General features: G+C 33.5%; 1 protein-coding gene across 1 annotated transcript; it reads right to left on the bottom strand.

The window, feature by feature from the left end:
• Positions 1 to 735: 735 nt before the first annotated feature.
• On the bottom strand, positions 736 to 11921 carry LOC143228513 (general transcription factor II-I repeat domain-containing protein 2B-like). The gene is made up of 2 exons (XM_076459759.1): positions 11880 to 11921; positions 736 to 1368 (listed from the first exon to the last, which is right to left on the bottom strand). Exons 1-2 carry the CDS (start codon positions 11919 to 11921, stop codon positions 736 to 738), a joined length of 675 nt encoding a protein of 224 aa, XP_076315874.1.
• Between the last annotated feature and the right edge of the window lie 15133 nt (positions 11922 to 27054).

The raw sequence follows: 27054 nt of genomic DNA, 5'->3' as shown, positions 1-27054 counted from the left end.
ATATTTATTCATTGTTGGGTTATTTTTTGTTTAACCAAACATAAATAATCTGTAAAATTTACGCGGATTGATATTTATATGAATAAGTAACTGCAATCAATCCTAGGATTTAAATACTAAAAATTTTTTTAGTGTGAAAACTCATGTACCTGATAACGATCGCAATAGTGATCGAAACGTCGTGCATATTTTATAGATTAATCTCACTTGCTAAAAATTGTACTAAATTATACTTTATCAGTAAGTAGATTAGTTGTTAACTATTGTTACTGCTTGTTGTTTGCTAAATTTCGTGTAAAGTTACAATCGTCCCTACATCAGCAGTGATAGACTAGAGCAGGAGGGTTACAACTATATTCAAGAGTCTAGTTGCGGGTGGCATTATATTTATGTCAAATTAGGGCTTGTTGGTGTATTACGTAATGCAAAATAAAGAGTAAATAGATCCATGGTATGGTTAATTTATGTCCTTTCAACATCGTAGAATGAGTTATGACTGGAGAAGGAATTAATCTGAATGTGACTTACTTTACGTTACATGATATTTGGACGAGCATATTTGTGAAAAAAATGAATTCCATTGTGAAAATAAAAGGAAAATATAATTTAAACATGTTGAATTACGTAAATAAATTTAATGAAAAAATGCATATAAAAGAAACTAGAATAGCAAACGTATCTATGATATTTAACGTAGTAAGGACATAAAATTTTCAGTGTGAACTTTGAGGTTGCTCAGCAGCACTGACCAAAGCGGGTATGTCGATGTAGATAGAGTTCTGCCGTTGCTAGTCTCAGGAGGTGAAACAGAGAAAAATCAGTGAGGCGACTTCTGTTGCGGTTCTTAATGAATTTCATCGTTGATAACACACTTTCGCATATGTATGTGCTACCAAACATTGATGTCATTTTTTGTCCAAAATCACGCAGATTTTGAAATCGATTTTTTGAAAGTAGTTTAATGAAATCTGGTTCTTTCTCTTGTCTGGTTTGCAGAAAGGGGCCAGCTTGCAAATGACGTAATTCAGGTTGAACGTCAGCTTGTTGATTTTCTATGTCAACACAAAGAGGATCATTGAAAAGCTCTATCCTGCTTTTTAGCATTTCAAATTCTTCGAATCTTGTATTAAACTCATCTATGATATCTTCAGTATTTACACAAAATTCTGAAAAATCAAGTGGCTCGTCATCTTTGAACTGTTCTGTTAATTGCTGACAAATTGGAAAGTGGGCCAAGTCGTTGTTTTCTAAACAAACTTTGAAAATTCTTAACATACTTCGAAACCCATTTATGTTTCCCATTAAATCTGATACCATGTGGTTCCGCCCTTGGAGCTTCAGGTTGAGATCATTAAGGTGTGGTGATGTCTGTGAGAAAAGCCAGCTGTTTCAGAAAATTCTTACTTTTGAGCTCTTCTTCCAGTTGTGTTGCATCCGATGAAACAAATTGATCGAGGAATGAAGGGATTTATTTCTTTATTCCAAAGAATCGTTCAAGACACTTTCTGACACTGAGCCAAATCCGAATATTCTGCCTCATATTCTCCAAAAACTGCTTCAGCTGCCGATGTAAAAGAGTTTTGTTTCCTCTTGTTTATCATGTTAATTAGTTTAAAAACTTCATTTTGTTTCACTGATTTCCCACACGAAGTTCCTTGATGAATAACATAATGAAATATTGGACAAGTTACTTCATTTTCCCTAAGAAAGCCAATAAAGCCTAATTTTTTTCAATCATTGCAGGTACGCCATCTGTCACTATTGAAACCTCCGATTTTATCAACTGAGTTTCTCACTGTCTCGAAGATATAATTTCATTACTGATTTTGCTAAAATCCGAGTTTTGTTATTCGTGCTTGGCAGAGCACAGATAGCCTATTGTGTAGCTTTTCATCTATAACAACAACAAAATTTAAACTGACGATTATTAATATTTACTTTCACCATTATTTTCGTAACGCACTTCTCCAATACAAGTTTTCATTGAAATCTCTTGTTCGTTATCTGTAATATGGCGTCCTTCAATGAAAAGCCCTGGATATATAAACATGTAAGTAACACAAACGAAAATTAAACCAAATTCCATTCTCTAAATAAAAGCTGTCTCCTATTTTTGAAATCACTGTTAAATTGTTATCTAAGGAAAAACTAATTTTTTTGTATCCAGTGTGTATTTTTGCTGTTCTGGGAATTGTTGGTTGTAGTATATAGAGGAAAAAACTGTTGTACGAAAACAGTAATGAGTAATGAAAAATTGTTGATGGTATCAGAAAAACACGTCTTAATGCAAAACGATAGAAACCTTGTAGACCGAACGCTATCGAAAGGTGAACCTTTGTTTTTCGGATAGAGAAATAATTGTTGTTCAACCAAGAAAATTATGTGTCAAAGAAATATATCTTGTGCCTCAGACCGTGTAATAATCATTTTCTGATGAATCCATAAGGTAAAAATTGAGTAATAAAAAAAAAGTGTTTTCCTTTTACTGAAGGTGTTATCGTAAAACAAGTAACGAAATCCCTCACGGCGATACATAACAGATATTTGACAAAGAACGTTTATAGATTTCGAACGTCACAAACTTCAGTGAACTAATTTCGGATATTAGTATTTCAACGGGTTTGTTAGATATCGTTGTAGGAAAATCTCGTGTGAAGAATTGAGTTAGCTCGCATTCCTGTCAAGGTACATCGGTGTATCAACATAAAATTAATTTGTTCGTTGTGGACCTGTATCGTCGATAAAATATTCAGTTCCAGATCAGATAGAAGAGTAAATATTGATTGTAAGTTTGTAAAATGTTTGTATACAAATAATTATTTGTAATATTATTATTTTACTTACACCATCTATTTATCTTGGTTTGTGTATTATGCTTCTTTACAGTACACTCATTGTTTTGTTTTTTGTTGTTGTTATGGAAAGTTCATCCTCTGATATAACTACATTTTTAAATATGATATATTTTTTTACTTCTTTCTTAAATTTGATTCTCTTATCTCTTCATTGTATTTTATTTTCTTTGAATTTCTTCTTGATATTCTTTACATTTTCGTTTTCCCTATTTTTGATCTTTTTAAGTTTCTTTTTCGTTGTTCTAACTTTTAGCGACTTCCCTTCCTTTATACATGTTAATTCGACGTTTATTATAGCGGAAGTCAGGAATATAAATTAGGCTTACTTCTCTACACTCTTATAATGTCAATAGATAGTACCTAGTGGGCTTCTTCTGTACTGAGTGGCCGGAAAAACTTTTTTGATCGCAAGTCGAGTTTGTTGTTTTTAAACATTTAGCATTGTGCTGGGTCAGTGATGGTCATATAATTTTTAATAACCTGTACATGTACTTCCCATCACGAACTCTTAAGCTACTCTTTTACCACCGAATAATGGGATTGACTGTCATATTATAACGCCTCCACGGCTGAAAGGGCGAGCAAATTTGGTGCGACCGGGATTCGAACCCGCGACCCTCGGATTAGGAGTCGAACGCCTTAACACACTTGGCCATGCCGGGCCACTAGTGTTTGTGTGTTTTTCTTATGGCAAAGCCACATCAGGTTATCTGCTGAGTCTACCAAAGGGAATCAAACCCCTATTGTTAGGGTTGTAAAGCCGTATACTTACCGCTGTACTAGTGAAGGACCTAACCAAGTGAAACAATAAGATTGTATGTATGATATTTATGACATTTTCAAGACAATATTATAAAAATTATGATATGCAAATAAGATAAAATACTGGTGATTAATCAATCATTTTAAGAACTATGATAACATTGTCCTTAGTAGCATCATTCGTATATAGTAACACTGTCTTATAACATATTACGTGAAAAAGTTAATTAATTAGCCATTGTAAGATTGTATAGCATTATTTAGGTTCTATGCTTTTAAACAAACTTGAATTCATACAACTGATAGAAATTCTACATTAAGCTCAGATAAAATTCATTCTTGGTCAAATTTGGCTACTTACAGTTACGACAGAAAGTGTTCGTACCCCTGCGTCCCGAGTAGTTTTTTGCTCATAACTTAACAAATTATCACAACTAGGCTAATAGACGTATAGTATATTATAAATATTATATTAACACACATCTACATAAATTTTTATGTAAGTTAAACGACAAATAAACTGTTTATAAACAAATAAAAAATAGGAGGAGCAGAAAGTGTTCGTACAGTTCAGAACGTGTGAAAAAAATGATATTCCCTAAAAATTTTCTTTCGTTTGGCGAATAAACTGCATTATACCATTCCAGAATTAAACACCTGGTTCATAATTATTGGAATTTAGCCAGCAAAGAATTTACTTCCGGCAATTTAGCGCCGTCTCCGTCATTATCTACTTGGTCATCATGGCGAACAGGAAACAACTGTCCAGTGATTTAAAAACCGAATTATTGTAAAATGCAAGTCTCGTGTGTCTCTTTCAGGTATTGCTACACAACTTAATGTGCCGAAATTTACGGTTCAAAACATAATTGCCAAGTTGAAGCTTACAGGATCAACTGCTAACCTCCCTCGTTCCGGACGCCCCACCAAAATTCCAGAGAGAACCAAGAGGAAGGTTCTCAGAGAAGTTAGTAGGAACCCTCAGTTAACACGTAATGACATACAAAAACTAGTAAGGGAAGGTAGGGTTGAAGTAAGCACCTCTACAGTTACGAACATGTTACGCTCTTCTGGGTTCAAAGCATGCCGTCCTCGTAGAATTCCATATTTAAAGCCTGTTCATTTAGAAGCACGATTGAGGTATGCAAGAAAGCATGTAGATAAACCCTTTACCTGTTGGAAGAGTATTCTTTGGTCAGACAAGACTAAAATCGAGCTTTTCGGCCACAATGGTGTTCGCAATATTTTTTGTAAAAAGGGGGAACGAAATTTTCCAAAGAACATCGTCCCTACAGTTAAACACGGAAGTGGCTCGATCATGCTGTGAGGTTCCTTCAGCTCTTTTGGTGTAGGCAGCCTTCACTACGTCAACGGAATCATGAAAAAAGAAGAGTACGTTGATATATTAGGCACTTATATAAAGAATGATGCTCGGAACTTGCGGCTTGGACGTCGTTGGATCTTCCAGCACGACAATGACCCTAAGCACACATCGAAATACGTGCAATCCTGGTTGCAGAGTGACCATCGCAGTCACCCGATCTCAACCCAAGTGAAAGCGTTTGGCATGAGTTGAAGACCAGGGTTCATCAGCGTCATCCGAAAAACCTGCAGGAGTTGGAGGCCTTCTGTAAAGAAGAATGGAAGAAAATACCAATTGAGTACTGTCAAGCGATCATGGAGGGCTATGAGGAGAGATTGCGCCAAGTAATTCACCTGAAAGGCTACACAACTGACCATTAAAATAGACGCACGAACATTTTCTGCCCCTCCTATATTTGGTTATTTGTTTATAAACAGTTTATTTCTCCTTCAATTTACATAAAAAAATATGTAGATGTGTGTCAGTATAATATTTAGAATATACTTTACTTTCATTGTCCTGATCATGATACTTTTTAAGTTATGAGGAAAAACTATTCACGACGCAGGGATACGAACACTTTATGCCATAACTGCATATGGTGATATTTGTGTGTTTATCCCTACTCTATTTCTGTACAATTTGGCATTGGAATCTCTACATCAATTTAATTTTTGCAAAATGTTTTTATTACTTGTTTTTCTTCTGTTTTAAGCAATGTCACTGAAGTACGTTGATGAACAAACATTTCTTTTACTTTCATAATTCAATGGTAATATATATTGTTAATCACCATCAGGTTCCTCAGTTTCTTCTTTGCACCTATAAAATGACCTTAGATATTAATGTTACACTACACTGTTGACTATAATAGATTATTAGTCACGACTGCTCATAATCTTGACTTTTTTGGGACTCAGTGTTGAAGAACCTACAGTAAGAAATGAAGACATTAAAAATGTATAGATTTATCATTTGTATAATTATGTTTGAATTTTTTCTTGACATTGTCATCCTTACATCATTTTATATTTGCAAAATGTTTTTATTATTTGTTTTGTGACGTTTATTCCCCTGACTGAAAGTTAGTGTATCATATAAATGTCTGTAACAAGCGTTAACAGTATGTGTTGTTTTGTTTCTTACTCATTTACTTCATACATAATATAGTGGTTGACACCTCAAAGCAGTGGTTCACAAACTCCGGCCCGCGACGAGTCGCCGAGTGGCCCGCGATGTCCAACGGGAAAGTTAAACATAGAGAGTTCGCGCCTGCGCGAAGATTAAGTGCTATAGAAGAATATGCATTAGATTAGATACTAGATGGTTCCATATTTGTGTCGAGCAATAAAGAAAATGTAATAAGGAAATCTCGTTAATGCATAGGCATTTAATCATTGGCGCAATGACGTAATATTTTTGTAATTACGAAATCTCACGCGTTCCAATTGTTCTTCGAGATTTACTTACGAGCCCTATTTTGATATTATTTCGTAACAAAAGTGGCAGCTAATCGTAAAAGAAAAGTTGACGACGAAAACCGGCATTTTCTTGGCGATTGGACTGCACAATACTGTTCTGTTAACAACAGAAGAACGTAATTTGTCTGCTATGTCATTCGACAGTAGCAGTGGCGAAGTTATCCAATATAAAGCGTCATTATGAGTCGAAGCATAAAGATTTCCACAACGTTGTCGGTGATGAACGAACAGCTCAAATTGAATCTCTGTGACAGCGCTGAATAACCAGCAGAATGTTTTCTCAAAGCAGTCAGAAGATTTAGGTGCAGCATGTGAGGTCAGTTACGATATTTCATTGATGATAGCGAAATCTGGCCGACCGTTCACTGATGGTGATTTTTTCAAGCAATGCATGATTACTGCATCGGAAAAGTTGTGTCAGCTTGGTGTCATATAGTAACAGATTGAACGCAGGAGCCATATTTTTTATCAGCCCGACCTTACAAACAATGCATTATCGTACTTGGTGATAAAGATCGTTTATTACTTTTCTAGTATTTCACGAAAATGACGTTTCTTTTTTGCGTATATTTATTGGATAATTTCTTTTAGTGGTCCTTGATTATAATTCTGACTTATGTAAAGTTTCATGTTATATCCAGATATTCTCGTTACTAAAGCCTTAAGTTAAATTGGGCAAAATAAAATAAAACTGGTTTTCGAAGTAATTTTTCTGTATTATATCAAATTCGTGAAACTGTAATTTTTAATTGTCATGGCAAATGCAATGAATTTTATGAAGTGCAAGCACATGAAGGTATGACCTTTCAAAAAAGTGCTTTTTAAGTATTTGACAAGTTTTACAAATCTCTTATTACCAAAGGTGAAAAACATCAATAATAATGTATTGAAATGACAGCTAATGCATTGAAAAAATATTTTTAGAAGACCAATTACACTGCACAACAAAGTTTTTGCTTCTTGAACACTGTTGGGTGTTTCTTATAGATTTTTGGCTGCTGATCACGAAAATCACATCCAAATTTGCCCATCACGTATTGTTTCATCGAAATCTTCAGTTTTGTCATGCTTTTTCTTATATTCGTGTCCAAAAATTTTCGTTTCTGTAAGAGACCTATGAACAATGTTTTGTGCAGTCTGGGCATGTCCAGGCATGAAATCAGGCCAGGTTGGAAGCTGTTCTGTGGAAGTATGCAGCCCGGGCATGCCTGGACAGGCCGGAGCCAACTTGACACTGTCTCAGCAGGCTATAAAAGTGGCTTGCATACACAGATGCTGCTCATTGGATTAATACAGACCTAATAGTGTGTACGTATTGTTTCAGAATATAGCATTGCCTCAGCAGCACTGTAACAAGTAAGTTAGATGTTATAGATGTTTTACAGGACGACTGATGTCGGTCAGTATGTCTCGTCAATGTCGTAACAGTCGCGATACATTCTGCTATATTTGTGGCGAGTATACACTTGTTCATCAGAGACGCTCAATGACTGTTCTTGTGAAGAAAGCATATTATCCGTACTTCGACTGTAAAATTGGTGATCAAGACAAGAAATGGGCGCCTCACATTTGTTGTGCGACAAGTGCTGTCTGTCTGACAGCTTGGCTCAGAGGCACTTGAAAGACAATGCCGTTTGCTGTCCCGATGATATGGCGAGAACAGAAAGACCATATGACGGACTGTTACTTCTGTTTGATTAATGTGTCTGGTATCTCTGCCAAAAACAAGAAGTCAATTGAATACCTTAATCTGCCTTCAGCAATGAGACCCGTGCCACATGACGACAGTCTTCCAATTACGAAACCACCAGAGGAATGGACCTTAGACGAACCAGATGAAGAAACTGCAATGCAGGAAACTGGCAGTGGCATTGATCCGGATTTTGAACCGTGCTCCTCAGGCAATCCACATCTCATAACACATAATCAAACGATCTCGTCAAAGATTTGGGTCTGTCAAAAGCAAAAGCCGAATTGCTGGGTTCGAGACTGCAGGAATGGTGTTTGCTGTCACCAGGTACGAAAATTTCTGTTTTTCGAAGCCGCCATGATGATATAAACAAATTCTTTGCACAAGTTGATAATCTCTGTTTATGTGTTGACATCGAAGGATTTTTCTCTGCTTTGGGTTGTGACCATGACCCGCAAGAGTGGCGTCTCTTTATTGATTCATCAATGTTAAGCCTCAAAGCTGTTCTGTTACACAATGACAACGTTCACCCTTTAATTCCTGTTGGTTATGCAGTATACATGAAAGAAACCTACGACAACATGGAAATGTTGCTGAAGCACATCCAGTACAGCAAGTACAACTGGAATATCTGTGATATCTGTGGAGATCTGATAGCTGTTGCTCTGTTACTGGGACTGCAGCTCGGCTATACAAAGTACTGTTGTTTCATCTGTGAATGGGACAGTCGTGCCAAAGAGTCACATTATTCTAGACAGAGCAGGCCACTTCATGAAAAGTTAGTTCCAGGACAGAAAAATGTGGCGCATGAACCTCTTGTCGACCCGGCAAAGATTTGTTTGCCTCCTCTTCACATAAAATTGGGACTTATGAAGAAATTCTTGAAAGCAATGAACAAAGAAGGTGAAGGTTTTCGTTATTTAAGACAGGTGTTCCCAAGAATAACTGAGGCCAAGATCAAAGAGGGCATTTTTTTTGGTCCTCAGATCAGACATGTTATGAGTGTTAAGCGGTTCAAAGATCTGTTAGTTGGGCCGGGAAAGATTGCCTGGAAAGCCTTCAAAAACGTTGTTAACAATTTTCTTGGCAATTACAAAGCCCCACATTACATTCAACTGGTAGACAAACTTCTCAAAGCATACAAAACAATGAAGTGCAACATGTCACTCAAGATTCACTTCCTCCACTTATACTTGGACTTCTTCCCCGCAAATCTCGGTGCTGTCAGTGACGAACACGGTAAAAGGTTTCACCAGAACATTGCTAGAATGGAAAAACGATATCAGGGCAACTGGAATTCATCAATGCTTGCTGACTACTGTTGGACACTGCAACGTGATGCACCGGACATTGAATACAAAAGAAAATAAGGAGAAAAACACTTTTAATTATGTTGAACTTAATAGTGTATTAGAAACATAAATTCAATTAAATACGTTATTGCCTATAGCAGGGGTGTGGATCCTGGGGGATGGGGAATACATCCCCCTTCATTGTAGATGGAAGGTATGGTGCATACTGAGTTTTATATCCTGTGTAGAACAATATTTTATCGAGGATCCAGGTTCACGACGAGCAAATTAATGCTGAGTTGATATTGTAACATACCTCGCTAAAGCTAGCTAGTTCGATTGGCATCACACCGGTTACAATTTCACTTCTTACCAAGGGTGTTATTTAATATCTAAGTAGAAATAACAGCGTCTGAAGTAATTCACTGAAGTTGAATACTTTGTAATGTTCGAAATCTATAAATGTTCCTGGTCCATTTCTGTTATTTTTTTATTAATAGGTGTTAATCACAATTGTAGCTTTCGAGTCTTATGGCGTACTGACTATAGTTGAGTAATAATAATACTATTTGTCTCTCGGCTGGTCGGTATTTATATACAAATCACGCGAGCTTCTAGAATTATCAACAATGATCAAGCGCGTTTTCGTAAACAAATATTGTTGTCTCTCACTTTCAAGAATTCTCGACAAGTTTCAAGAACAGGCGGGTTTGCTGTGTCATGTGAAAAAGTTAGGACACCCTATGAAAGCCTGTGTATTTTTGTTACATTTTTTTGGATGAATAGATATTTAATCTTAATTTTAACAATACTGAGAGATTATAGGAATATAACTAAACAATTAAAACTGAAGAAAAGACTTTTCAAGATCTGTAAATGTAATTCTGCAAAAATGCATATTCTAACTGAGGAAAAAGTTTGGACACCCACACATTTATTCCCACTTAAAATGGCTCAACTCACACACATAACACAACTAATCAATAAAGGTATCACAATGTGGTATCAAAAATACACTGTAGAACAAACCAAAACCTCATCAGTGATAGTAACACAGTGTTACCAATGCCAAAGGTTTGGACATGTAGCAGCAGCATGACAAGCAACTGCGCGTTGTGTAGGATGTGGAGAAAACCACCACATATCTCAATGTACCAAACAAAACCCCAAATCAAAGTGCTGCAACTGTGGGGAAGAACACACAGTAAACTATAAAGGTTGCCAAAAATATAAATCAATCAAAAGACACACAAGTCAAGGACACACACAATCCAAGAACAACCAAAACCAACTACCACCCAAAAACCTGAAAACATAACATGTACCACAAACACACAAGTAAACTCATATGCTACAACAGTCAAAAAAACATTACACAGTCAGGAGAAACCACAAATAACTAGTGAAGATTTACCCAAAATTACAGAAGACACACACAAAACCACACCAATGAATATTGAAAATACACTGACCAATGCCATTACATCTACTTTCTCTGAAATAATGGTCGAATACAGTAATCCAAATAATGTAAACAGTTTAATAGACAGTTATTAAAATACTTATGAAAAAATCCAAAAATACCTACCACAAATCTTAACATATATATCATGAACTCTATCAATCATAGATAAATTCATAGTACTACACATCAATATCCAAGGTTCTATTGCTTCCAAGAAACATGAGATTGAAGATATAACCAACACCATAAAACCAGATGTCTTTGTAATTAGTGAAACAGGCCTCTATAACCACCATGAATTTAAAATAAAAGGATATTCTAACATTAGACAAGATAGAATGGATAAGAGAAATTCAAACAGAGGAAATTTATTACTGTATAAAACTGAACTTAAAGTTCAGGAAGTAAGAATACCTTCCTTAAATGAATCAGTAGTAATAGACGTAAGACGGGCCAATCTATTACATTCCATATATAACCACAACCCCAATGTGGAAACTATAGATTTAAGCAGTAAACATATCACCTTCAACTGTAGATGTACAAACTCTAACGGTAAAATACTTTATAAATTTCTAAGCGAAACTAATATGATTCTGTTAAATGATGCAACACCGACAAATATCTCATACGCACATGGCGCCAGTGAAATACTGGACTTATGCCTGTGTTCGCATAATATGTATCGCAAATTTAAACTTCTCTGTTGGTCACAATATACAAAAACGTTTCAAAAACTACCGGAGTAGCAATTCTGTGCTTCCCGCTCCGACTCATGCGCTACCTGTCACGATTTTAACATTGTTTACAAATAAATTACTAATGGCAATGTAAAAAAATAAAATAAAATAATAAATGCTAGACTAGAGTTTAGTCTGTTTAGCTCGTATGAGACCAAGGAGTATAAATGCTCATATGAGGCTCTAGCAGTACTGTATGAGTATTAGGGACTTTGGCGCGTACTGACTTACCTCAAGAAGACCACGTTGCAGGTCTACGTCACTTTTTCCCATGTGGTACAGAATGCACAACGAAAACAACGGAAGGAGTCTGATTTGCTTTCTCCCCTTTTTTTCAAATCATATACTGTGTATAGCCAATGAAGACCTAGTTTCTTTTTTCAGTCATATGAAACGTATTAAGAGGATCACAAGACACGTTTCCCCATTCTGCATTTTTAGAATGAGATCTTAAGTGTGAGGACCTGCGGGTTCAATGAAAATTGACGTTAGTTGTTTGCTGTCAAGCAGACCTGTACCATAAACGTTGTTTTTTTCACACAATGAAACAGTTTGAGACTTCAGATTACTATGTTTTATTATTTTCTCGCAGTTTTACAATTATGTTCTTGAATATAAACAATATTCCACGTTATGTATTCATAATATTACAAAAACACGTAGGTTCAAGTTGTCGATAGAAATGAATAACCTGAATAACGTTATGTATTACATTCCAAAATTTTGAACAGAGGGATTCGGCATGGCTATATCATTAACGCATCTCTATCTCTGTGTTTTTCTATCTGTTTTAGTATAATCGTATAAAGTTTTTAGTCAGTTACGTGACGTTAAGTAGCATTACTTCCAGTCATTTCGAATATTTCTTGTATTTGCGCACTTTTTGTTCACTATAATGTTGTACATGTCTGTTTACAGCCACAAAACCTACTGCTTTCCACAGTGTGATGTGAAATTTCTCGACACATTACCAAAGTAAGAAAGATCCGAGAGACCCTTGTAACGCCTGATTATGTTTGTACGTTGAAGTTTTACAGTCCCTATTATTGAGAAAAGTTTAATATGTTTGCATGTTAAGGTTTTACAGCTCTCACTGCTGAGAATACCTTAATCTTAAAATAATGAAAATTTACAGTTTCCACTAGAAGGAAAACCTGAATATGTTTACATATGGAAATTTTCTGTTCCCTCTTCTGAAACAAAACCTGAATATATTTACGTAATGAAGTTTTACTGTTCCCACTGTTTAGAAAAGATGAAAAAAAACTAGTGAGAAATCCCAGGTTTTGGTAGCTTAAAAATTAAATTAAATTATTTTGCATATAAGGAATGTTAAAAAAGTTTTGTTCACATATAATTTTTATTAAGTCACACATCATTCTATGACTTAACATTGTAAAAGTCCACATTATTTTATCATTGCTAATTATGATGATATTCTTCGTTTTTCTCAACTCCAAGATTCTTCAGTATAAACCAGTTTCTTTGGCTACAGACATGTGGTGAGCTTTAAACTACTTTTTAGGATACTTCTGCTCATTGTTTATTACACTGTCGTATATTGGTTTAAAAAGGAAACAGAAGAAATAACATTAAATTGACTTGTGTTAGGTGATTAACTCTATGACCTGTTACTTGATGTTGGAATGAAAGAGTTTATGGTGGTTTCAGGATAACAAGTCACATCACGTGCAGTAATGATTAATGTGATCATTATCTTTTTATAAAGTTAATGTGACTTTCAGACAGCTTGTTGAGTAGAAATTAAATAATGTGTTATCTGGCATTATTAAATAAGTTATTAAATGTTCTTAAATGTAATGAAGTTCAAAATCATCTTCATTGGGTTATTAATATATCAGTCGTTAGACTATATCTAAAACTGGAAAGTATAGTGTTAAAGGCTTTGTTGTAATTTAACCAGAAAGTGCATTTCAGTAGGGTTTATACAAGTATTTAGTTATAATGAATATTTGTTGTCAGTCAGTTTTGCACTTATAGACCTACATCACTGAAATCTAGCATTCAGTTTCTGTGAGAGACAAAGTGTAGATAGCCTATTGTGTAGCTTTACACTGAGGTGAACAGTCATAAAGTTGTTTTAAGGAGAAAAAAGTGGAAAAAATAATTTATATCTAGCTTGTTAGTTATAAAGTTCAAGAAACATGTTGTAGAGTTTTAAACTAATCAGATAAATTAGTTTTAGCCTAAGAAGTAATTATCTAAGAAAGTGGTTTAATAAGGTTGTTACCTTAAATGTTTTTAATTAAGGAGTCAGATAATTTGTGTTTGTCATTAGATATTTCTGAATTATTGCAGCAGATTTTATCTTCTCTTATGTTTTTTAATGTGAAGTAAAATAATTTAAATATAAGAATGTAAATAACAGTTACCATGAGATAATGTCTCATGTAAATCCTTTCATAGATAATATAATGCTCTTATTTGATATAGATAAGGAGACTGTGTTTCATTAATTTTTATGTTTTTCCTTTCATATATTCAGTCATTAAAGTTATTTATTTATACTATAAGATAAAATATGCTACTATAATTGTAGTGATAAATACGTCAGTATTCTATAAAATAGTAAACGTTGTAGGAAAGTAAAGGTGTAGGATAAAACTTTGAATTATTCTTTACTTTTTAGGAGTATAGGTGCCTTGGCTTACGTTCTTCTGTTAGGGCATACACCCTTTAATGGTGAAACAAAACAAGAAACTTTTTGAAACATAACAAGTGGAACTGTGGAGTTTCCAGAATAATTATTTGATGGTGTCTCAAATGATGCCAAAGACTTCATCCAGAGTTTATTGATCGCTAAACCAAAGTAAACTTTATATATGTCAACTGATGTTGGTATCTAAATGAATTCTTAACAAATCATCTCATTGTGTCATTCACCATATTAATCTGTGAATATATACATATATTAATCTTGCTTTATTATTGAACACTTTATGTGACAGATATAAACTCTAAGGAAGACACTGGTATCAAAATTTGTGTGCGAGACCAGTTCTTATGATAGCTACAGTTTTGAAGTGATCACATACTTAATGGTCAGGGTCATTATTGGCAACCACTAAAGGCATAAAGTTTGAGGAAAAAAACCAAGCTAAGACATTTAAAACTAAAATATATGTGAACAGGTATGTATGACATTTACAGAACTAATTGCACATAGGATGGAAAGTAACTTTATATTATCTGTGAAAAAAATTGAAGTTTGATTGAGAACTACGGCGTAGACACAAAACCCAAACTTCATTTTGAGTATAACAACAAAAGCTATATGTTGTATTTACCTGGATAAGATTAATATATGCAAGCTTAATATAAAAAATAGAAAACGAAGAACTAGTACCTTGACCAGAAAACTTTAAAATCCAGAGATTCCAACCATCACGATTTGAGCGTAATCATTACGATTTTGGTGTATACATTACGACTATACGCTCATACAGAAATATTACGACTTGTTGCAACTCCCAAATTATTATATATTATATAGGCCTATACAATAAAATGATAACTTGTCCTCCAGGACTTCAAAGGGGTGAAAAGAAAATTTCTAGTGAGATACAAATAAATTTTGATAATAAATAAAAGACATAGTCCAAATGGCTACTTGCGATAATGATGTTTGTGTTTGAAATAATAAAAAATATTTGTATTTCCGACGTCTGCTAATAGTTTGAGTGCGGTGCTTCTCGGATACTGGGTACGTGGGGGAAATCCATAGTTACGTCATCAGTGCTTATCAGCCAATCAGCGCTCGCGTAGATGGGTATTTCTCGTTTTCTTAGCGGCATAGAAACACCAATGCAATCGTTCACAAGATGGGAAAAAAAGAGAGGCCTCGTTCACCAGATTGTCTTGTTTCTGGCAAATCTAAAAGGACTAAAACTGTGAATCAAAAATTTAGGAAAGAGTATAGTGCAAAATATCCGGTCATTGCATCAAAAGTCAGTGACAGTCATGCGTTTTGTACAGTTTGTCACATAGATTTTTCTGCGGCGCATGGCGAGATAAACGATTGTTCCAGACATAAAAAATCGGTATCTCACCAACAAAAGGCTGAAGCGAAGACAAAAAACGATGCATATAACGACATTTATGAGTAAGAATTCAGAATATTAAACCATAAATGCAGAAGTGATGTTCAAGCAATTCGTCATTGCTCATAATTTACCCCTAGCTGTAGCCGATCATGCAGGACATCTATTCAGAAAAATGTTCCCAGACTCTGATATAGCGAAAAAATATGGCTGTGCTAGAACCAAAACTACAGCCATTGTACAAATGTTGGGTTGTGAAAATGACAAAATGATTTCAAGCATACTTACTAACAGTGTTTACAGTTTAACCACATATGGTTCCACAGACATTGATGACTCAAAATTGTATCCAGTGGTTGTATGATATTTTGACCCTTTGCTTGGAAAAATTGTTTGTTCTCTTTTGACAATGGTGAAATGGAAAGAAGCTTCAACGGTAGAGAATATTTTCAAGCTTTTGGACTACGGACTGACAAAGAGGAAAGTTCCATGGGAAAACTGTCTTAGTTTTTCTTCAGATAATGCCTCAGTTATGTCTGGTATAAGTAAAGGTGTGATGGGACACATCTCAAGATGACAGTCTAGCATTTACTTCATGGGCTGTGCCTGTCACCTCATGAATATTGCTGCCCAGAAAGCTTCCAGAGAACTGCCCTGCCCAGTTTCTGATATATTGATAGACATCTACTATTTTCTAGACAAAAGTGCTAGCAGAAAATAACATTTCAAAGAGTTTCAAGGATTGTATGATAAAGAATCAAGAAAAATTCTACAACTTATTAACATAAGATGGCTACCACTTGGGGTGTGTCTCAACAGAATATTGGACATGTGGAAGCCATTGAAAAGGAAAAACTAGATTCAAAAGGATTTAAACGTGCAGCTCAGTCAGGCAGCAAGACTTTAACAGTCAGGATATCCTCTCAGCCACACAGAGACACACTCAAGATATCCTCTCAGCCACACAGGGACACAGTAAAGACATCCTCTCAGCCACACAGGGACACAAGACAGCAGTCTCTAAAAGCAGACAAAAAAACATTTGATATAACTCAATATATGTTTAGGCAGTTTGACCTTGAACTAAAGAAGAGACAATAAATGAAAAAAGAGAAGAAAAATAAAGCTAGTAAGGAAGTAACCAAGAAAAGTTGTGCACAGAGCAAGTTAGATAAGTTAACAGTGTTCTTGGACAACAAAATGAACTTGTTATTTTGTCTTTTTCTTCAGTCTGCAATTCCTCTATTTGAACAAGGCAACTTGATATTGCAAAGAGAAGAATCTTACATACACATTATGCATAGAACTCTGATTACACAAGTTAAAAATATACTTGTCAGATACATCAAGCCAGAATATCTTGAAGGCAACATCACTGAATTTGACTACAAGGATGTATTGTTACACAAATTTGATGAGGCAGTTTGTATTGGAAATGCTGCCAAGGAATACATTGTTAAATATGAAAAGATCCTGGACCTGATCAGCTTCTACACCAGTGTCAAGAAATACTATATTGCAGCTACAAATTACATGATGAACTTCTGATTCACGCAGAGGTTGCTGATCCAAAACTGAAAGTCAGCAAAGATTTCTCTTCTCTACGCTTCTTCACAGACAGGTATACTGTCCTTGTCAATACACATGAGCATGACACTATTGACATGTTGGAAGGGCAATATTTGAACTATTGATATTTTCTCAGAAACTGTCCTTCAGTTGAATGTTGACAAGTTTTGGGTTCAGCTGTTTACAGTTAAGGATGGAAATGGCAACCAGAAGTATGACGTTCTGTGTAGGGTTATACTTGAAATTCTCACAATCTTCTATTTTAATGCTAACAGTGAAAGGATATTTAGTTTAGTGACTAAAAACAAAAGCAAGTTCAGACCAAACTTGAGTACCTCAGTTTTGAGCAGTATTATAACACACAAGATGTGTATGCAGTCAAATGGACAATGTTGTTATAACTCCCAACCATCCAGAAATATTCTCATGAAGGCAAAGGCTGCAACAGCTTCAAAACTATTACAATAAATGTCATAAACATGATATAAAATAGTCCTTACACAAAGGCTTTTTCTGCTTACTGTTTGTGCATGTTCAATGTTGTTTTACCAGTATGTTTGTTACTCTGAACTAAATAAAAAACATAATTTCAAAAGAATTTTTTTAATTTATTTATTAAATACACAAAACACAGTCATAAATGAGCAATCTATAGCAGTAATAAATAATAATAGTTATAATAATTATATAATAATAAACAGCTTAGAGACATTGGTCAGGACTAGTAGTCGCAAATGATAAAGGGCTCTGTCTACAATAATTACACTCAGTCATTTGAAATAGTTGGCATCTCTGAAAATTAGATTACTAAGAAAAATATTTATGAGAATACGCTATTATTAGCTATAAATCTTGTGTCAAGGCTGGAAGCAGAGAGTTATTGATGGAAAGCTAATAAACAATAGTTAATGTTATAGTTTTGTTAATTGTTTTTAAAGATCACACTATTGATGTACTTCTAAAAACTCTTAATTGCTTATGATAAAACTAAGTTTTGTCTTGTTATTCAGTGAACGAATGACAGCTAAAGAATCCTTTCATCACTCTTGGATCAGGATGTTTTGTGACCCACAGAATTCTGGGAGGGATGTAGCAAGAATAGGGTACCCACTCATGGAAGAGTCAAATTCTGAGGTGTAGGTTTCAGCAGAAGTTACCAGTGGTAACTCTTTTTTTTTTTTGAGCGGATCTAAGAAGGTGTTGGAGTTATAGATGGAAAATTGCAGTATCAAATGGAACACCACCAGAGTAATGGAACTGCTGATAAAGAAGTGACATCAGCACCTGAAAAATCACACCCTTGTTTTTCTAACCTAAGTCCTACAAAAAACTGAGCTGAAATGTAAGAAATTATTGTTGGTTTTGAAGGACATAATTTAAACAAACGTATGAACATTACAGATGAAAGAATGAGTATGGTATATTAGAATATAAAGTTAGCTTACAGTTATTTCACATTATTTACATTGTTTCCTCAAAACTTTACTCTGTCTACTTCGTTTATTTTGTTGTCATCACTAAAGTCACTGAAACAGTTGGGAATGAGAGTTAGATGAATGTGAGACTATGTCATTCCATAGAAGGACTGAATAATCTATTGGAAAATGGTGATAAGAAATAACAGTGAATGACACTGGACATTCTTTCACTGCAAAGTCAGTTGATTTAGATAAAGAAGATCTAAGTTAATTGGTTTTTTTTCTAACTGATTGATCTAAGTAATAAACATGTCTACAAACTTAATCAGAGTATCAAGAATATTTCCACCTTAAAAAAAAGTATCCAATGGATTGGATATTTGAGATTTATAAGCAGTTTTGTTTTGACTTGTATTGGAATAGTATATTTATACAATCTTAGAGGAACAAACTATTTCTATGAAGACTTTGATAATCAAGCCACTGAAAAAAGTGGGTGATATAAGTTAATATATCCACTTGATAAAGTAAACTTGGGACATACACATTTAGTGTGGTATCCATTTTTCATGTTAAAAAAGTGTTCTTCAACTCTTACATGCAATATGCTGATTAATAGTTATGTGTTTTCATAAATTCTGCTTCAAATTTTTCATTACTAGTCTTCAATCACTGAATAACTTGTCACTTGTGATAGGACTGTATGAAGTATTAATTCCATTATGGTTGATTAATAATCATGTCATACATTCTCATAATGTTAATGGAAATGACTTATGCTTTGGTTTACCTTAAAAAAAATCATTTTTTTTTAATTATGAAAATTGCATGTAAATACCTATAGAAAGCCTACACAACTCAGATTAGATGTAGAGTTGTTAGTGGCAGGAAAACCAGATGATAAGAAGATGTTTGGTCCTTTTGCAGCATTATATTTCATAAACTTTGTACTATCGTAGTGTTAATAGTTTTTTATTCATCATCTGTCTTCTGAATTGTAATCATACCGATTCTTCTTAAGTTCGTAACCCTCACGAGAAAAGTGAGAAGAAAAATGAAAAAGACTACAGTTATAAACTTGTGTATTTTACCCAAAGATTTTATAACCTTCTGACAATGGATTCCCAGGACCTGTTTAGTAGTTTTCAAGAGTTCAATAATTTCTTTTTCACGAGACACAAAAATGTTCAAAGTAATAGCTGCAGCCACAGATATCAAACAATCTGAAATGCTTCTCCAGAAGATGCCGTGGTTTTTGCAACAACGATAAGTATTTTCATAATCTTGAGGCGTAAAATGATGTAGACCGAAATGTACCATCATACAGTTAAAGAGGAGAAAGTTTGATTCGATATTAGAAGTCATTCCGTCAGGATGAAATGAGAACAAACGTAAAATAGATGAAAGTCTGTTTGTTTTTAATTTCGCACAAAGCTATCTGTGCTAGCTGTCCCTAATTTAGCAGTGTAAGACTAGAGAGAAGGCAGCTAGTCATCACCACCCACCGCCAACTCTTGGGCTACTCTTTTACCAACGAAAAGTGGGATTGACAATCACATATAACGCCCCCACGACTGGGAGGGCGAGCACGTTTGGCGCGACGGGGATGTGAACCCGCGACTCTCAGATTACGAGTCGCACGCCTTAACACGCTTGGCCATGCCGGGCCTCAATTTGATGAGAGACAACGTTATAAGACTATTTATAACGTATGTTGAAACCTATTCATGTAGTGCATTAACTGGAACCAGAGGTTTATTCGTTTTTCTATCCTATAGATAATCTTTGTGCTTTTTGAAGTAATGATACGGATTTGACTTTATAATGTGATATCTTTACAGTTAAACTTTCCATATAGATTTATCGGGCAAATAGTAATAGCGATCTGTAAATATTAGTTTTTCTTGTGCTCTTGACAATTCCTTTGTTGTAGTTCGATATAATTGGCTGAGATACTGCATATAAAAGTTATGATAACAGTAATTTTTTTCTTTTTTCATTTTTCTTTCATGACGAAAGCACATGTGTATTAACGATGTAAATGATAGAAGTTATTTGGTTGCTTTATTGTTTAAGTGCGTAATATATGAAATATAAAAATTTTAGGTTCAACAAGAAAACGTTACAGTGTCATATTTTGTAATAGGTACTTCAGAATTTCTTGTCAAATAAATGTTCAGTAATTGTTTGCATGAATAATTATTAAAGATTTTCACAAGTTGAAACTTGATGTCACGCTCAGAGGTGAAGCAAAACAGAAAACCAATAAAGTAACTGAAATTTTCGTAAACTTGTTGAATAGAAGTCCACAAATAAATAAAAATATGTCCAATTTTAAATAAGATTCTCTCTGCAAGTATACATATTTCCACGTACTGTTTCTGAGTCTACTATTCGAAACAAACTATCAGATCATTTTAAGGATATTATATTGTAAATTGTTTCATTTTGATTTATCAGTGTATATTGTCCCTATTGGACTTCAGTTTATTGTCTAACTGGCATTTGTATTATCTGTGACACCTGTACCCACAATTTCTTTACGTTCCCGAGAATTAATGTGAATAGAATTATGCATAAAAATAAAAATGATTGGATATAATAAAATGAAGATGGCTGAAAGGAACAAACCTTGTTTGAGTTCTCAATCAAATATCTTGTAACTCATGGGTGGGTGACCGAAAGGTTACATTTTGAAATTATGTATGGAAATAGGAAGATTACCTTTTTTATAGTGTGATACAGATAAATGTATAAGGATTTAAACCAATTCTACTTTAGAAATCCATAGGTTTATAAAAGTGCACATGTAATTAGTATATTGTTTTATTGATATAGGTGACCTTGTGTTCAACAGCTCTATATTGGCAGACAACCTATCAAGATATCAAGATACAGAAGTAGGCAAAAATTCTTTAGTTCAAAACATGACATGATCCAAAAGAATGAAAAATAATTTGTAGTTTAATTGTAGATTAAAAAAAACAAATAAATTTCTGAATTTTATTTTGAATGAGGTTACTCCACCCCACCAACTACAAAAAAAGGGGATGGACAAGAATGAAAATTTGAAATGATACAGGTTTTTTGTGGGTTAGTTTTGTTTTTCAGAAAGTTGTGTAATAGTTTTAAAGTTTACAAGTAGTAGCCAGTTTATTTTGAAATGTTTTGTAAAAAAAAGAAAATAATGGGAAAATAAGTAAATTTAATGTTGAAAGATATAGTTAGGAAGTTCAGTATTTGCTGTGAAAGACAATGTACAGACCCAATAAATGTTTTATTTTGGTATGTGGTATTCAGAAGTAAAACTGTGGCTCATGAGCAAATATTAGATTTTGCAGTTATGTGAGGCTAAAACAAAATGGTTGCAATGGATAACAAGTAAAATGGACAAATGTAATTTAAAAGATAAAATATTTATTGTTCATTATGCAATATCCATTCTTTCATACAACTATAAGCTTTAACTAGTGGTGGGATTATTGCTCAAAATGTGACATGCTTGACCAGAAAGAGGGCAAAACTTTTCACAGGATGAATACTAAATGATGCTGATTTTAATTGAAGACATGATATCTCATATTCTTGGTTACTGAATTTGGTGACCAGTACACATTCAAAGAGAGAATAACTTTCAATTTTTACAAATGTCTAAACTATCCTTTTACGTGAATGTGGCCCACATTTTAGGGAAGTAGCACAATTGAAATTGGCACAGTAAGTATAATATTACTTTAACTCACTTTAGAGTGTATTCTTGATTTAAGGTGGTGATAACAACAAGTTACTATTTACCTACCTCCTATTTTGTATGTTAAGTTGGTGTACAGTACATACCTTCTGTTAATGTAGAACATTTGCATTGAAAATGTTGAAAAATTCTAATTAAATGTATTTTATGTTTGTGTTAGAGAAGAATAAAGTCTGGAAATTTTGAATTGTCATCTGCTGCTCATGTCATCTTTATTGAAAGAATTGCTAAAGCTTAAACTTTTATAGTTAACTTTAAATGCCAAATTTAAGTGTCTAATATATAAATGGTTTTAATAATTATCTCTTAGAAATACAGAGGGTACATAATATTTTCTCATGGACAAACAGAATAATACTTTATTTACATAAAGGCTTTAACAGCTAAGTAAATTGAAAGTAAATATTAACTTGGCTGAAAAATATTAACAAATGCAATACAAAACTAGATAAGATGCTAAATAAGTAAATTTTACATTAAGTGTAACCCACTGAATATAATCCAAATCAAACTTCAATAATCAGTTTAAACTTAAAATAATTGTAATAGGATTTAAGTAAGAAATTAAATAATTAATAACAATAATCAGATTAAAAACATAAATAAAAATCTATGCATATAAATACAGGACTTAAATTAGGTAATGTGCAAAAATAAAATACAGTTTACAAATCCAGAATAAAGGATACCATAAAGAACAAATGAACGTTTTATATGTACATTTGTATACAAACAGCTGAAAGTTCATGTGTCTTGTGGACAATTATACATGCACAGTTTTATATGAATGGCTCCAATATATGATATATTTAGCAATGTGTAGTGTCGCTTACAGAAACGGACTTTGTTTAAACATCATGGAATGCTCTCATGGTTATTTTAATATTTTTTTACACTAAAAGAAAATGAGAACAGAAGTACAAAACTTTTCGTAATACCTAAAATCACTTGTAAGTAGCAACAAGAAACTGGAGATGAAGATTGTATGTATGACTATAGCTTAAACTAAAGGCTAACATCAACATGTACAATAAAATCAACTCCTAAGTAAAGTATGACTTGGCTAAATTGAACTCAAAGCACAGAAAATAAAATAATTAAATTATAATTCTTTAAAGAAGGAAATATTACAATTACAGAAGTAAACAAAAACTTCCCAATATATATATATATTTAAAGGAGATGACAAAAGGCTATCAACAGCTTTTGTGAATAATCTTGCTGAGAAGATTGACATGGTCTTCTATAATTTTTTCTGCAGCCAATTTGGTGACCTGTTGTTGCCGATACCTATGTTTTATCATAAGCTGAAGAAATACAGCCGTCTTTACGAAGCCGCTACCAAAGTGTGCCCAGATGGATCAGTGATAAGTTTATAGACTTACAAACTAAAATTCGCCTTTCGATTTCCCGCGTTGGACAGAGCACAAGTATTCAGTTGTGGATGTAGGTTTGGGTCAAAACGAAACAAACTTTCATTAGCATTGTCGTCCTAGCACAGAGAAATGTAGGGCAGAAAATATATGATACTATTTCTCTTTTTAAAACCCTGTACTTGAATTTATTTAAAATAAACTTTAATCGTATTGGTTAAACTATAGTATGTAGAATACGCATTGAAAGTATGACAGAAACTGAATATAATAATATCATTCCTGCTGCCTATGTTATGTTTAACCGTATCGGTTGAACTATAGTATGTAGAATACGCATTGAAAGTGTGACAGAAACTGAATATAATAATATCATTCCTGCTGCCTATGTTATGTTTAACCGTATCGGTTGAACTATAGTATGTAGAATACGCATTGAAAGTGTGACAGAAACTGAATATAATAATATCATTCCTGCTGCCTATGTTATGTTTAACCGTATCGGTTGAACTATAGTATGTAGAATACGCATTGAAAGTGTGACAGAAACTGAATATAATAATATCATTCCTGCTGCCTATGTTATGCCTTGTTTCATTTTATAATGGAAACATCATCTGTAGTTCGTTGTTTGGGTCAAATCAGATAAAAAAAAAAAAAGTCAATAGGACATAAAGTGTTTCTCGACTGCATTCCATAAATTTCGATATGTTTAAACCGCTGTGAAATTACATACACATTTAAATAACATGAGATATAATACTTTCTAAACGCGACTGGACTACCAAAAAGAGATTTCATTTAAAACCCATGAAGTTCCTAGAAAGGATTTAAGACTCATGGTCTCCGAATCAGATAATTTCACCAATATGTTTTACCTATTAACAATCAACGTATTAAAAAAAATTAATGATTTTGCTGAAATTAGATAATGCTATTATGTTTCAATATTTTTATTTAATTATTTTTAACAATTATCAACTCGTTTCAAGATGTTAATATTTCTAAGTAAAACGACATATCAAAAATGATAAACTATTCAATATTTCTATATACGTATGTACTAAAAAACTTATTTGAATATAATAAATTCAACAAACAACAGTATGGATAAACTACCACCAATTGTTGATGAAATGATTGTGAATACCGATAAGAGATGACGCTAAAAGCATTTTTCTCTCCCTTTCCGTACATGTGTTTTCATTTTGGGTTACTAGATGGTTGGTCACACAGGATTTTAAGATTGTAATTTTAACAAACTGCTTAAGTTATTTTTCATTTATTGTATTAAAACTTTTCAAAAGTTTGCAGTAGAAGTTTGATAGAGATGGATATAACTTGAGGACAAGGGATGAAGTAGCCTAAATGCTAGTCTAAATTATTATTATTATAATGCTCGAGATAAGAAACAAAATGAGTGAATTTAAAACTTTGCTTCAAACAGAGGAATTTGATTTAATGGGAATAACTAAAACCTGACTAAATGTAAAAGCATTAAATAGGAATTTCTTTGGAATGCAATATCATGTACAGTTTAATAGGGATACTGTACTAGAAACAGAAGGTGTAGAAGTAGCTTTATATGTAATATGAGTCTATACAAGTTGAGGATATGAAGGCGAATGTGTTAGTGGTTATAAGGATAGAGGTCATTTGGTTAGAATGTGCTTCCATCACCAGAAGAAAATAATGGACCTGAGGAAAGAACTCTGCAATGAGGTAAAAATTTAACAATTAACGAGATTATAATTGTGAGATATTATTCTTTTAGGCATGTACATTGGACAGTTTTAGAGACAAAACACAAAGGAGACAGTTCATAAAAAAACTACTCATGATACCTATCTTGAACAGTTGGTGAGAGAAGCTACTAGAACCAACGCTGTTTCAGATTTATTGTTTACTTCTAGTAAAGAAATGTTTTACAATTAAGAGACATTGAACTATGTGGGTGAAAGTGGTCCTTTGTCAAATAAATTTGATATTTTGCTGCATGTGGAAATAAGGTATAACGAGACTTGGCTTCAGTTTTCAGAATGAAAAATCCAGAAAAAGAACTTAATAAAATATCTGTTCATTTTTTTATGAACTGTCCTTTGTGACTGAGCAGTAAGTCTGGACACAGAGTGTGATATACAAGAAAACTTTAAAAGGTTTTTGGCTTAAGCATCGATATTTGTTTATAAACCATAAAATCCTTTACATGTAATTTGTGAGACTTATAAATAGAGGCTGTATTTGATGGATGTAGCATTTCTAATGCAATGTTGGACCTACCTCTAATTACTCAACTGAAACAAATACACATTTTATAACGTTAAAGGTTCTGTATAGATTTTGTCTTCTTTTTTCTCTTAGGTCTTTCAGCAGAAATGTGTGATTGTAACGAGAAAGGAGTTAGAAAACCACTACTTATCAATTTCTTTCTCCAATAATGTTGAGTGCTTTCTGTTACCTCACTTTTTATTTAACTTTTATCATGCTCATAATTACTTTCTAATTAAATGTTTATTTGGTTTGGTTTTAACATAAAGATGTACAATGGACTTCCTTTGGCGGTTCAACGGCACGTTTGATGAGGACTTATAATGTAAAAATTCTGGATTCCATACCGGAAGTTAGTACAGTGCAGATAAATCAATGCATATATATCTGAGAATGACTGGTGTGGGTATTGACACTTTTATTGATAAGCAAAGAACAACGTTTCGATTTTCATAGATCATCTTCAGATTAACCTGTAAAATAAAAAATAAAAATGCATCTCAGAACGGCTGGTATGGGTACTAACACTTTTATTGAAAATATGACCTAGGAAGGTAGAAACGTTGTTTTCTACTTATCAATAAAAATGTTAATACCCATACCAGCCGTTCTGAGATACACTTTTTATTTCAAGTTGGTTTCTCGTCATCAATAAATCATTGCATAATTTCACACTGCTTAGCCATTATGGGCTGTGTAAATGTTAAGGTTAAAAGTTTCAAAAATGATTTTTCGAAGCTTTCATAAGATGTGTAACAATGAACGTGTTTAATATCCCAAGTACATTGAGTATATTATTTTTAAAACTTTTTTCTTACATGAGACTAATGAAAAAAAATTTACATAATTCACATTATTTACTTTTATTAGTTAAAAACAGGTAAGATATCTAATTATGGTATATTATATTTTTACCTCCAAAGTAGGAATAGTTTTGTTTTGTTTTCAATATATTATTTTGACAAA

This window comes from Tachypleus tridentatus, chromosome 10 (genome assembly GCF_004210375.1).
Source record: "Tachypleus tridentatus isolate NWPU-2018 chromosome 10, ASM421037v1, whole genome shotgun sequence".
Taxonomy (NCBI): Eukaryota; Metazoa; Arthropoda; class Merostomata; order Xiphosura; family Limulidae; genus Tachypleus; species Tachypleus tridentatus.
Note: the sequence above shows the minus strand (reverse complement) of the source record. Positions and strands in the feature narration are given on the sequence as shown.